The 13991-nt window shown below is 31.2% G+C and overlaps 2 protein-coding genes across 4 annotated transcripts in view; one reads left to right on the top strand and one right to left on the bottom strand.

Annotated features, from left to right (window-relative positions):
- LOC107071840 (alpha-crystallin B chain) overlaps positions 1 to 10994 on the top strand; it is a 21880-nt gene extending 10886 nt beyond the window's left edge. For all 3 annotated transcript variants that reach the window (XM_089171827.1, XM_015331171.2, XM_015331173.2), the window contains one exon: positions 9789 to 10994. In XM_089171827.1, coding sequence (XP_089027953.1) covers positions 9789 to 9983 — 195 coding nt within the window. In that variant the 3' untranslated portion in view covers positions 9984 to 10994. The remainder of the gene's footprint in view (positions 1 to 9788) is intronic.
- On the bottom strand, positions 9911 to 13991 carry LOC107071843 (nischarin). Its single transcript, XM_015331177.2, has 3 exons — positions 13528 to 13991; positions 12864 to 13176; positions 9911 to 12774 (listed from the first exon to the last, which is right to left on the bottom strand). Exons 1-3 carry the CDS (start codon positions 13653 to 13655, stop codon positions 11809 to 11811), a joined length of 1407 nt encoding a protein of 468 aa, XP_015186663.1. The 5' UTR covers positions 13656 to 13991; the 3' UTR covers positions 9911 to 11808.

Below are 13991 nucleotides of genomic sequence, written 5' to 3'. Positions count from 1 at the left end.
TTTATCTAAAAATAGGATAGAATGAAATGAAACACAGAAAATTATCTGAGTCGTAACTTAACATAAGTAGAGGATAGGAGAAGAAAAAGGGACGGACGGAAGGAAATATGTAAAGAGAAACTCTCGCGATGACTCATCAATGATCCGTATTTAGTTACTTATGTAATTCCAGCACACGTCTGTGACCCAAGCAAGATATATATATATGTCTCGTTGATCGCGATTATAGCGTAAAAGATTAATTTATTGTTTTCTTTTCTATCTAACGTGTCGTACTCGAAATAACACGAAAAAATGGTTTGAAATTTAATCGAATGGAATAATCGATTGAAATATCAAATCAAAACTGACCTATTGTATTTGAAAATAGTAATGCATAATAAACAAGGATGAAATATTCATTTGACTGTATTTAATAGTTTAATATTATATTAAATAAACGTTTTTTTTTATAACAAAGTTACAGTAATGCATGGCCGAGTTCACCTAATTTTATAGTAAATTATAAAATTACATAAAATGATACTTAAATTACAATTATATACATAATAAATGTAATTATTATGTATGATAATAATTATTATACATAATATTATATTAAAATTACAATTACATAATAAATAATAAAACACGAAAATATAATATATAAAAAGTAAGGTTTTGTTAAGTCATATGTAAATCTGAAAAAAACGTGAAATAGTTAAATTATTATGTGGCGTCATCTATTGAAAACTTACAGTACTTAGAGATTTAGATAACCTCTAAATAATAAATCTTTCAATTAAATAAAATCAAATTATTAAAAAATAAAATTAAAAAATCGCGATAAAAATTATTCTATTTTCTAAGTTGAATTAAATCACACAAAATGAACAAAATTTGATTAAGATCGGTTGAATAATTTCGAAATTCATCTTAAATCAACTTTAGTATGTAATACTGAATTTTTGTATATTAGGTTGTCCTAAAAGATTTTTTTTTTTTGGGGGAAATTTTACGGGCATTATACTTTTTATGTTGAATAATTTAAAATATAGAAAAAAAAGGTAAAATAGAGTAGAATTGATATTATTTAGTAAAATAACGTAAAACACAATTTAAAAAATAATATATTACGCATACAATGTTATATATTAATATATTAATAATATTTAATATAATAAGAAAATAATTAAAATTAAAATAATAATAAATATATGTATATTTTATCACCAAAAAAAAAAGGAAGAAATTTTTGGGACAACCTAACATATAGGTTATGTAATTTCAGTACATCTGTGACCCAAACAAGATAAAAGATTAATTTATTGTTTCAATTTCTACTTAAAACATCGTACTCGAAATAACACACAAAAATGATCTGAAAATTTATTCGAATGGAGTAATCGATTTAAAATGTCAAATCAAAACTAACCTTAAAAATAATAATGCATTAATAAAACGCGGATGATCGAAGGGGTAAAATTTAAAGTATGATACAAGATATAGTGTAATAGTTGGTAAGATGATATTTAAGCAAAGAATGAGCTTAAATTACATCTACGTGTATTCTTTTCTAGTTGGCAACTTCTAAGATTACCCTTAACGTAATTCTATTTGAAAAAATAGTGAAGAACAAACCGAATTTAATTCGAGTTGGATTCTTTTTCGATTGTTTTAACGAACGAAAATAAATCGAGAGTCAAATTTAAAAGTAGAACGTATTCTTGCGCGTAAGACAAGGTGAAGGTTGCGTTAACTTGGCACCAAGATTACTTTTAGAGAAGAACCCTAATCACGGATTGGTAAGATTCGTTAGCGCCTTTTACATAACACAACACACAACACACACATATACACACGTTGCAAAGGAAACTATAGTAACTTTGTCCTCTCAAGCGTAATCCTGCACCTGCATTTTTTTGTTCTATTCACTTTTGATCCACTCCCATTTTCTTCTGACGAGAGATCAATTTTTCATCACTCGGCACACCTATCAGTGTCATTGTTTTTTCGATCATCCTCTTTAGGATCGTCATCGAACCGAATAATAAATGTTTATCTTCTATAATCGAATTCTTTGGTTTGACACGCAAAGAAAAAATTCATTTCCTTGTTCTTTTTTTTTTTTTTAAAAGAGTTTTACAAACAAGAATAAACTATACTTTATTATAATGAGTTTAAATTGAAATGTTGTATGTTTTCTATATACGTCGATGACTACACAACACGATAATAATCGTGATCGATGACATAATCAAAGATTTGCAAGATACACTTGCATATTGTTGCAACATTTTGTTTTCTTTCAAAGTCAAATTAAAGGAATTGATTTATGTAAAAATTGTTACAAATTTGAAGAAAGCTTTCGAGCAAAGCATCTTTTATTTCTCGTATATCGATTCGAGTCATAGTTTGGTTAAAAGTCGTGTCGGCTTGGGTCGCGTTAACTCGGCCTTCGTCGGTTTTTCTTTCTCTCTTTCTATATATATATGTGTGTGTGTATATATATACAGTTAAACCTTGGATTGTGAGTAATGTGGTTTACGAGTGTTCCGCGAGACGAGTAAAAAATGTTAATTTGATAAACGAGTATGATGGCAATCTTTGCATGCTTGCTATAAACATAAAAACAAATTACCCTATGCGAGGTTGTTTTATTGTTGGTAGAATCTTTTTTTAAAGTTTTGTTTTTACTCGTGAAATTTTTGGCCGGATAAGTTATATATATATATACATATATGCACAAAAGTTTGTGTAGCAGTATAATTATATTCGAATTAAGTTTTGTCTTGAAAATATTTAATATTTTTGAAAAAATCCCAAATGGGGATTGTGGCAGGTTGCATGAAAGAAAATTAATAAAAAACTAATTATATGCGTTTTCTCATACATAGAAGAGAATAGCTGTTATTTATGCCATTCTTTCAGACAGTTCACATGTAACCCAACGTTACATTTGCCACACATTGTTTTGTATACTGCGCATTTTTTTTGTTTTCCTTCAAGAGTTCTTTCTAAGTAATGCTCTATTGGGTTCGTCCTTACGCTTTCGGGAACACGTTTTGACGTTTGCTTTTGTAGAGAAGGTCTACCATGATTTTTATGATTAGAAGGAAATGCTCGCTGCAAATATGCTCGGACGATATTTCGTCGAAATTCCAATAATGACATAGCTTTGTTAGAATGGCAATATAGTACGTAACGTTTACAACTGTTGTGTCGGTTATGTTGGTAAAAATAGGAAAATACCACTTCTTTCCACGAATTTTTATCCTGTATTTGTTAACATTCCAGTCCAGTTTGTCAACACCACCCATAAATTTATTATAGTTACTTATGCAATATACGGTTGAACTTTCTAGTATCCATCTCTCACTAAATAAAAATAAATCCTATGAGAGAGAAAAAGAAACTTGATATCAGCCACAATCCTCAAATGGGTATCGTTATAAAATGATCAATAAAATCATTTCAATAAAAAACAGAAGACTGAGTAAGTAACAGATTGTTACTATAACCTCTAAATTACATATTTATCCACGGTATTTTATTATAAAATAAGAACCAAACCAAAAATATAATGCTTCAAGTATGACAATTTTGTTCCGCTCAACTTACAAACGAATTTCAAATTTGTTCGCTTGTTGTAACGAAACGAAGCACAGAATACACACTTTCCGCCATCCACAATACTGACTGATATTTATATTAGGTTGTTCGGAAAGTAATTTCGTTTTTTTTTTTTTTTTGAGAAAAATGAAAAACAATTTTCTTATAATGAATAAATATTTTATTAAATTATATATTGGCCATTCTGGTCCAACACCTTTTGCCATCTTTCTGGTAGTAGCATGATTCCACGCTCATAAAATTTGTGGTCTTTGCTGGTCAAAAACTGATCCAGGTGATTTTTGACCTCTTCATTTGAAGTAAAGGTTTTACCGTCCAAAAAATTTTGCAATGACCGGAACAAATAATAATCCGAAGGCTCCAGATCTGGAGAATATGGTGGTTGTGGCAGTGTATCCCATTCAAGCTGTAAAAGCTTTTTGCGAGTGACCAAACTTGTATGAGGTTTCGCATTATCTCGGTGGAACACTATACCTTTTCTGTTGATTAATTCTGGCCTTTTCTGTTGAAGTGCATCATTCAGTTTGTCCAGCTGATGACAGTAGACTTCCGAATTAATTGTTGTGTTATCCGGTAAAAGCTTAAAAAAAAACGATTCCTTTAAAATCCCACCAAACAGACAGCATCACCTTTTTTAGATGGATATTGGCTTTCGAAATGCGAATCACAGACGCCAAAGCGATGACACAAATTTCTCTCCGTGAGAACATGGGGAACCCATATATCGAGCTTCGAGGTTAAACCCAGGCCTTTCAAGTGGTCATAAACAGTTGAATTCGATAAATTTAACCTCTCACCGATCTCACGTGTTGTTATTCGCTTATTTGCATCAACTAATGTCTTTATCGTGTCTTTATCAGCTTCAACCGGCCTTTCGGAACGTGGTGCATCTTCGACATCAAAATTGCCGGATCGAAATTTTGCAAACCAGTTCTGGCACTGGTGTACTGTCAACACATCTCCATACACATCGGTTAATTTCTTTCTGGCTTGAACAGCATTTTTACCTTTTCTATAGTAAACAAGTAAAATATGACGAAAATGCTGCTTATTGCTCTCCATATTTAAAAGGGCACCAACCAAAAACTACTGCGTAGAATTAATTGAACTTTTTCACACACAAGCCTTGCTATATCAGCTCTCAAAACATATAATGATTATGCAGCTTAAGTGTGAAGTTGGGTTCGAAAAAATACAATTAAATCCTTTGTCGGGAAGAAACGAAATTACTTTCAGAACAACCCAATAGAATAAAACAAAACAGTCACGCGTATCAAATATATTTTTTTCATCGAGTGGTGAATTTAAAATTCCAAAATCCCCAAATGGGGATCGTGGCAGCTAATGGGTTAATGAAGCAATGGACCCTATGAAAAAAATAGAAAGAAGGTATTAAAAAGAAAGAAACAATTACGATAGAAATTAAGTGTTTTGTTATTTTTTAAGAGTAAATAAAGACTGGAAGAGCCTAAATAAGCATTTTTTTTTATACATCAGTTATTTTGACTAGTGTGGTAAAAATATGTATACTGAAAATGGTGGTAAATCTAGTGTTAAGAAGGAAATCATCGATAAACATAATCGTGGTATGCGTGTAGCAAACATTGCTAAATATTATAACAAATTAACGTCAACGATTTGTACAATATTAAAGTAGAAAGAAGAAATAATGGGATTGGATACTGCTAAAGGGATTACAAGAATATCGAAACAACGGTCACGAGTTTTGGAAGATGTTGAAAAATTGACTTTACTGTGGATAAATGAGAAACAATTAGCAGGTGATACAATAATCGAGAATTTGGTATGCAAAAAAGCTGAAGTTTTGTATAACAATCTCATAAATAAATTGCTAGGTACTTTGGTAAGAAAGGAAGGTTTCAAGGCCAGCAGAGGATGGTTCGATAATTTTAAAAAACGAAATGGGATTTGTACTGTTACGAAACACAGTGAAACTGTGAGTTTCAACTCTAAGGAAAACAAAACGTTCATTGACGAGTTTCACCACTTACCACAGAAAGTTTTTAACTGCAACCGGACAGGACTTTTTTAGAAAATGATGCCTAAAAAGGTTTACTTTGTGGTAGAAGGGAAGACAATGACTATGAAAGACTGTATTACTCTTTTGTTCTGTGCTAATGCAAGCGGTGATTTCAAAGTCAAACCCCTGCTAGTTTATAATTCTGAGAATTCATGAGCTTTCAAAAAAATGTAAGGTACAGAAAAATCAATTAAACGTTATATGGAGATGCAACAGTAAAGCTCGGATCAGTCGTATTTTATTCGTTGAATGGATCAATGAAGTCTTTGGTCCTACCGTGAAAAAATATTTATCAGAAAATAATTTGCCACTCAAAGTTTTGTTAATTATGAACAATGCACCTGGTCATCGTCGTTTAGATCTAAAGAACGATTCACGATTATGAATTGTCTCGATATCATCGATAAAGCCTGGAATGGGATCATTAAGGGAATCCTTAATTCTGTTTGGAAAAAATTGTGGTTCACTTGCGTTATTGAAAATAATTTTGTTTATGAACAGGATTTGCCAGTTGTAGATGAAATTGTGTCTTTAGGAAAAACCATGGGATTGGAAGTAAATGAGGATGATATTCAAGAATTGGTGAAAGAACATGAACAGAAATTGACCACAGACGAATTGATGGATCTGCAACGTGAACAACAACAAGAAGTTATGGAAGATACCTTGTCTGACAAAGAAGAAGATAATACAACTGAAGAATCTCTCAGTTCAAATAAGATCGGAAAGATGTATACAATCTGAAAAACAGTGCAACATTTTGTTGAAAAATATTATCCAAGTAAAACTGCAGCAATACGAGCAATAAACTTGTTTAATGATAATGCAATGTTACGTTTCCATCAAATACTTGAAAGGAGGCAAAAACAAGTTAGGTTTCTTGTTGAATTATTACATAAAGAAAAAGATTTGAATGAACCAATGGATAACAGTGCTTTCTTTAGTGATACTTAATCACATTTTGTGTCATGTGTACCACTGGTGATACACGTTGCTTGAAAATCAAGTTTAAGTTATTTATTTAATGTTCTGAAAATCAAATGGTGGTATGAACGACAAGTTAGGCAAGGAAAGTGTTAAACTTGTTCCATGTGATAAAGTTACTCATTTGCACCTCTTTCGCATCTTTTGTGTATCAATCGCAATTTTTTTGGTTAAAGGTACAGATAAGCCACTTTCAAAATAAACGGCCAATTTCAATTTTACTTATTATTAGTATTTTATATTTTATATTATTTTTATATGAGAAAAGTAATTATAGAACGAGTGATATTTTTCGTTATTTCTTCTAGGGAAATTCGTTACGGTGCTTTGAATTGCAAATGCATTTCCGGTACGAATTATACTTGCAAACCAAGGTTCCATACATACATATAATGTATATATATGTGTTCCGAGCTTTCAGTACTTTTCTATTCTTTACCATTATTCGCGTGTATCGTATACATTAATATGTAATCTTAACTTTATTACGTTTCCATGCGATTTCAGGATTACCTTTTATTTCATTAATGACTAAAACTGCATACGTCTTTCACCTTTATCAGCAATCAAAGTATAACTGAATACTCGTTTGTACCTTTTTTAGATTCCATTTTTGTTGTTGTCTATAGACAACAACCGTACCAAAAATGAAATAATTGCATAGATGAAATGTATGTGCCCATAATTATGAAAGTGGTTTGAGATAAATGAATTCTGATATTGAAATAACAAACATTATCTAACGAATCATTTTTGACAATACAGGTAACCCTTCTATAACACTGTAGATAGGTACCTAGAAAAATGCAGTGTTGTGTGAAACCGTGTTGTATGAGACTTTTGTTTTCAGACCATAGAGATGAAAAGAAATACTTTTTTCAACACTGTATTTTTAAGACGGCAATCCTCGTCGTGGCTGTAGAAGTACAGTGTTATACAAAGGTTTTTTTTGAAAGTAAACCGTGTTATAAGATACCATGTTGTAGGAGGGCTACATGTATCATGAAAATTACATTGAATTTATTTAGTTTAAAATAATATGATATGAAATAACTGATAAACTTATTTTTTGTTTTAATTTTGACTTACAATTAGATCACGTTTATAATTATGGGCACATATGTTCTGTCTGGTGAAATTATTTCAAGATATACTGACCTACGTTCCTCTCATGCAAGTAGATTCTTTAGAGTAGTTGTTGGTCACAGCCAAGCAAGAATGATTCATTGTCGCGACGCGACAAATAGGTCAACCATTCCTCGCGAATCAGTCTAGCTAACCTTTCATTACAAACTATTTATATCTCATAAAATAAAACTGACATGAGAGAAAGAGATAGACAGAGAAAGAGAGAGAAAGAAATATTGGAAAGTAGAAAATAAGAGAAAGAAGAAAAATAGGTCGAAGGTGTAGGCTTGTCGTTTAGCTTGAAAGGACTAATAAAAAGCAAACATAATACTATGTCACGCAAACCCAAATGCAGAAACATTTTCTATCGATTTATGTTAATCTACGTTCCAGTTTTTTTTTTTTTTTCATTTTTTTTCTCTCTATTCCTATAGTTATAATATATAACTATAAATTATATAATATAATAGAATGTTCTCCGGCCACACATTGCTGTGGTTTTGTTTTAAAATGTGGATTTAATATAATTCTAAACTATTTAGTAAATTATAATAACACACTAAATAATATCACAATTACAATGGAATACATAAAATAATAATACTCGAAAAAATATACAAAAAATAAGGTTAGTTATGTCATATATAAATCTGAAAAAATCGTGAAATAATTGAATTTTACAATTTTACAATAGTATTACTACTATTATTATTATTAACCGGCATTAGGAACTCGAAAGTTCATTGCCGCAAATACCAAATCCCGCCATTATTCCCGTCACTGAGCGCGATCCTTCCATTTGACTTTACCCGACACGAATTCCCAAAGGTAGTCCTCACCCGGAGATCCGAACGGGGGACGAGTTTACCTCCGGAAAATGTTACCCTAGTAGAATCCGTGGCAGTTTTCTTTGTTTCTTGATAAAGTCTTTTTACGGAGTGGGGTAATCAGACCTACGCCCAACCCCCGAACAGGAGGGCCAATTCCAAGTCGGTTGTCCGCGACTGTTTATTTAATTTATTCGTAGCTAACCTCCGTCCCCATGCAGGACCCAGAGGCCCTTCCTCTATCCGCAACCTGAGGACACGCTGTGTCATGGTGACTGGGACCTACCCACCCCGGGGACCACTACATACTAATTTTCCTTCCCTGAGACTAGCAGCTGTTATGCTAACACAGAATTGTAATACAGCACCATCTATTACAAAATTACGATACCTGAAGACCTAATATAATCTTTAAATAATAAATTCTTAAATTAGCAATAAAAAATAAAAATAATTTCATAAAGATCGGTTGAATAGTTTCGGAGTTCATCGCAAACCAACAATGTGACACTGACTTTTTATGTGTATATTCAATATAATTCTAAACTATTTACTTAATTATAACGATGCACAAAATAATATCGTAATTACAATTGAATACATAAAATAATAATACTCGAAAAAACATAAAAAGTAAGCTTAGTTATGTAATATACAAATCTGAAAAAATCGTGAAATAATTGAATTGTAATACAGCACCATCTATTAAAAAATTACAGTACCTGAAGACCTAAATAACCTTTAAATAATAAATCTTTAAATTAGCAATAAAAAATAAAAATCATCGCTATAAAAACTATCTTATATACTAAATTGAAAAAAAAACCACATAAAATAAAATATAAACAAATTTATTAACCTATTCAGGGACGATTTTTTTATAGCCAGAAGAAAATGATTTAATGTTTTTTTCTCTTTAACTGTACATCGGAAATAGTACAGCCAAACCAAATGTTTACTTCTCTCATTGAGTTATCAAATTTTTGTTTTATTTATTATTGACATTAACTATAATTATAAAAAAAACTAAACATCCACATATGTGGCCATGAGGTTAAAATCGTTTCATTAGTTTCGAAGTTTATTAGAAATCATCAATGTGACACTGAATTTTTATATATAAAGATATAATTACTATAAACTATATAATTATAGTTATATAGAATAAAATAAATAATTTATTATATGATTTTTAGGTTCACGCCAAGCACGAGGAAAAAACGGAAAGCAAATCCGTTTACAGGGAATACAATCGTGAATTTTTGCTACCCAAAGGAACGAATCCAGAAAGCATCAAGTCATCTTTGAGCAAGGATGGTGTTTTAACCGTTGAAGCTCCTCTACCGGCTATTGGTTCTGGCGAAAAATTAATCCCCATCGCGCATCAATAAAAAAATTACAAAAATTTTTCCATCCACCGACCGACCCTCCTTTCTCTCTTGTCCCAAATTCATACAACCTTCTATTATCCCCAAAAAAGAGCTTTTTTTTTTGAAAAGCTTGTCTTCTTCCATACCGAATAACAGAAAGAAACGTTGCGAAAAACAAACCAAAACAAAAATAAAAAAAAACTCGCCAACTTTCTACCCCTAAAAATATTATCCCAATACGACTCAAAATCATCTGATACTTTTTAACACTATTTTTTTTTTCGACTTTAATGATCAAGAAACAAAATGATTCGATCGGACATAATAATCTTTTTTCGATGAATTTATAAACGTTTTCTTAAAAGAGAAAATATATGTTTGCGCGCAAAAATAAAAAAAAAATAAAAAAAAGAAGTGATGGAACGTGCAAAAGATAAATGATATCAAAAAGTATAGAGATAATATTACTAATTATATTATATATATATATACGCGCACTCGCACGCGCACATACATATATTAAATATTTGTAAAAAAAAAAAAAGGGAAAAAAAGATGTTTTTCATTTTTACGCGTAAATTGGATAACTTTGTTTGATATGATATACACTTGTAATACTCTTGAAAAAAAAAATAATGCGTTAATTGCTTAGAGAGAGATATGCAATGCCTTTGACAACTTGTCTCTTTTTTTATTAAAATGTATTTTTTTGATTGCGTATATGTACGCACGTGTATCCGTATAACTCGCTTCGAAAGCATTGGTATATACGTGTTGTTGTTTTTTAGTTTTGCACCATCATCACCAGGAGCTTATAATACGTGTAAATGGAAGATGATCGATTTCTCGTATCGATATTATAACTTATATACTTGTTAGTTTAGATGTACGTTAAAAAGACCCGTAACAACGATGCTTAACGTAATTTAAAGTTTATTATGATCAATTATTATTTATGAGTATGTTAATCGTCGAAGGTAACGCAAGGAATATGAAAGTTTCGATAAAAATAAAATTAAAAAAAAAAAACAAGCACGACGAATGTAGTAAGTGATATATTTCTCTTTTTGTTGTTTTTTTTTAACATCTTTTATTTAACAAAAAATATTCTGTCGCTTTGTACAGAGAGTATTTGTAATATGCGAATATAATTATATTCTTAGTACCATCGTACCAATCTTCTTGCATAATTCTTACACGGCCTTTTTTTTTTGCTTTTCTTCCTTTTTCTTTTCTTTTTAAATAACACCTTAAAAAGTACATATACTAATTTACATCGTAAAAAATAACAATATTAAACAACGAGTGATAATGATTGATAATGTTTTAGTAGAACGTATTGAAGAAATGAAGATAACGTTTGATCATCGATAAAATTAGCTAGACACGTTTTCTCCAATAACTTATGCCTACCATTTATTATTTTGCGAGTATAATGATACGAATGATAAGAGGAATACGTTTTACGCTTATTCTATTTATTTGATTTTCTTCATTCTGGTTATTTCTAATGCTTACAAACGATTCGAATTGACTTTCTTTCTTGCAGTGCTATTTTCTTCTTCATTTGTTCATTTTGATTTGATACAGATCTCTTTTTCTACAGATCTACAGATCTGTTTTTCTTTTTTGGCATAGTTATCTACAAGTTAATTTTTACGTCTAGACGCGATAAAATAATATAATACAAGAAATTATTGTGAATTAAATTATTAAATAATTGGTAATCGTCAAATATTTAAAGAAATTTAGTTCAATGATTTAAAAAATAAGTGTGTCGAGTGCTAGTCGGGTACATTAGTATCTTTCGATAAATATTGTATAGAAATGTAAAAATGTCTTGATTTTATAGACCCGGTATCTCCGCAGAAAATAATGGTGCATCAGCCGCTGTGAAAGTAGGAGATTTTCCTTCTCTAGCAATACGTAAAGCTTGATGCACCGATACGGTATCCAGCTCCTTTTGATTAGGTTTCTCATTGTCGAGACAAATATCAACTGCTCTCTTTCCGAAGGGCTCCAATACTTTGACTCGATAGTCAACTATAGTTGATACAGGATTACCGGTTAATCTCAAGTCTTCGAGACAAGGCAAGTGACCGATATTTTTGACTTCTTCGATTTTCTCAATACGATTACAACTGACATCGAGACCTTCCAAAGAGTACAACTTAGAGAAACTGGCCAATGAGGTTAACTTATTTTGCGACAAATCTATGTAAACTATGTAACCTAGTTTAGTATGCAAATCATCGGGTAAGCTGGTAAAGTTATTCGATGCCAGATAGATCTGAGATAATCTTGGTAATAAGGTAACGTTTGATATCTCGGATAAAAGATTATTATTTAAAACGAGAACTTCTATGTGTGGCATCAATCTGATAGCTTCGTCTATGACTTCTATTCGATTGTCACTGAGATCCAAATGAGTTACTTTTAACCACACGTGAGAATCATTCGCGTTGTTTATATGTTTGTGAACTTCCTCGCACATTGCAAGCTCGACGATATTTCGTAGTTTAGTGTTAGTAACTCTGAGAACTTTAACGGTATCCCGAACATTTCCCATATTATAGATCTTATCAACGGGATATCGGTCTATCGTTAATTCTTCGAGATTTTTAAAACTCGACAATTCGATGGATAAAGAGGAGGAATAGATGTTGCTATTTTTATACGGCTCGGTACTACCTAATATCGTTAAATTACTCAAATGACTATTAAAATCCAAAACATGACTAAAGTCATATTTCTTATCTACGACCTCCATGATAGGACACGGATGTTTTAATCTTTCGCTGATCGCATATAACTGAAAGAATAGATATAGATTAGTTTTACTTATCGCTCAAATTTTATTCTTACGAGGATGATAAAAGAGATGACAGAAATTTGACTTACCTCTACCGGATTAAATTTGTAACTTTTAGAATTCTCTAATAAGTTACAGCCTTCGGTGAACAATTCCAAGGCCATGCTTTGTAGTAGAAAAAATATATCGTAGATGTGTAGATCCAAGAAGACGGCTAATTCCCTGGGCATAGCTTTCTTCAAATAATTGTAAACGGCGTTCAAGTATTTCTCCAAACTGGCCCTGCGCTTTTCCACGAAGGCTTCGCATTTATTACCAATTAGTTTCTTCGGTGGTAAGATATCCTTTTCCACGCAGTGCTCCGTAACCAATTTCTCATGAAGTTCCACAAAGTCGTTGTACCTTTTAAATGTAAACAATTATCATTAACTTTGCAAACATTTGTAATACAAAATATGCCACTGATGCGTCATCTAAAGGTACAACTTTAACCTGTTAACTGGGGAATTCCCTCTTTAATTTTACGCACCTTTTTTTATTATTTATTTATTATTTATTATTATTTATGCTTAAAATAAATGAAAGGACTGTGAAATATATATTTTTTCTATATAGAAAATACGTAATATACGTTTGACGTATATATACGTCCCGGACGGTTAACAAGTTAAAAGCAATCCAATGAAGACAAATGTGAAAAGAAATATATAGACAGATAGTTATAAGCTCTAAAGTTTACATTTAATATTTTACCTGTGCTTCACGGTCCACTTGACGGAAACTACCTTAACCTCAATACAGTAATAGGTGATACCATCCAAATTTTCAACCGATGGTATTTTGATATTAACATTTTCCTGATTTAAAAGGAGACACGCCATTACATTTAACTTATTGCACAAAGTTCTTGTTCGAAATGACACTTAAGTTGATTTGATTGAGAGGTTATCTCACTCGGTTGAACTGAAATCACTTTGATATCAACCACGCTATTTTCATTTATTCAAATGAGATACACTTTGCGTATCAATTTGGCCACTTTACTTGCATTTTATTTATCTAACACACGCTTCTTTTACGATAAAATTCTCTTCACCGCTCAGTCGTCCTGCGTTTAAGCATTTAATTCATCTTTGTGGATATATTGTTATTAATGAGTCAGTCGTGAACTATACCCTACTGTTACTTTGATCAATTACGTCATCATGGCGGCTAAA

This window comes from Polistes dominula, unplaced genomic scaffold, assembly GCF_049000335.1.
Source record: "Polistes dominula isolate Pdom_NZ unplaced genomic scaffold, Pdom_raw_medaka contig_84, whole genome shotgun sequence".
NCBI classification, from domain to species: domain Eukaryota; kingdom Metazoa; phylum Arthropoda; class Insecta; order Hymenoptera; family Vespidae; genus Polistes; species Polistes dominula.
Note: the sequence above shows the minus strand (reverse complement) of the source record. Positions and strands in the feature narration are given on the sequence as shown.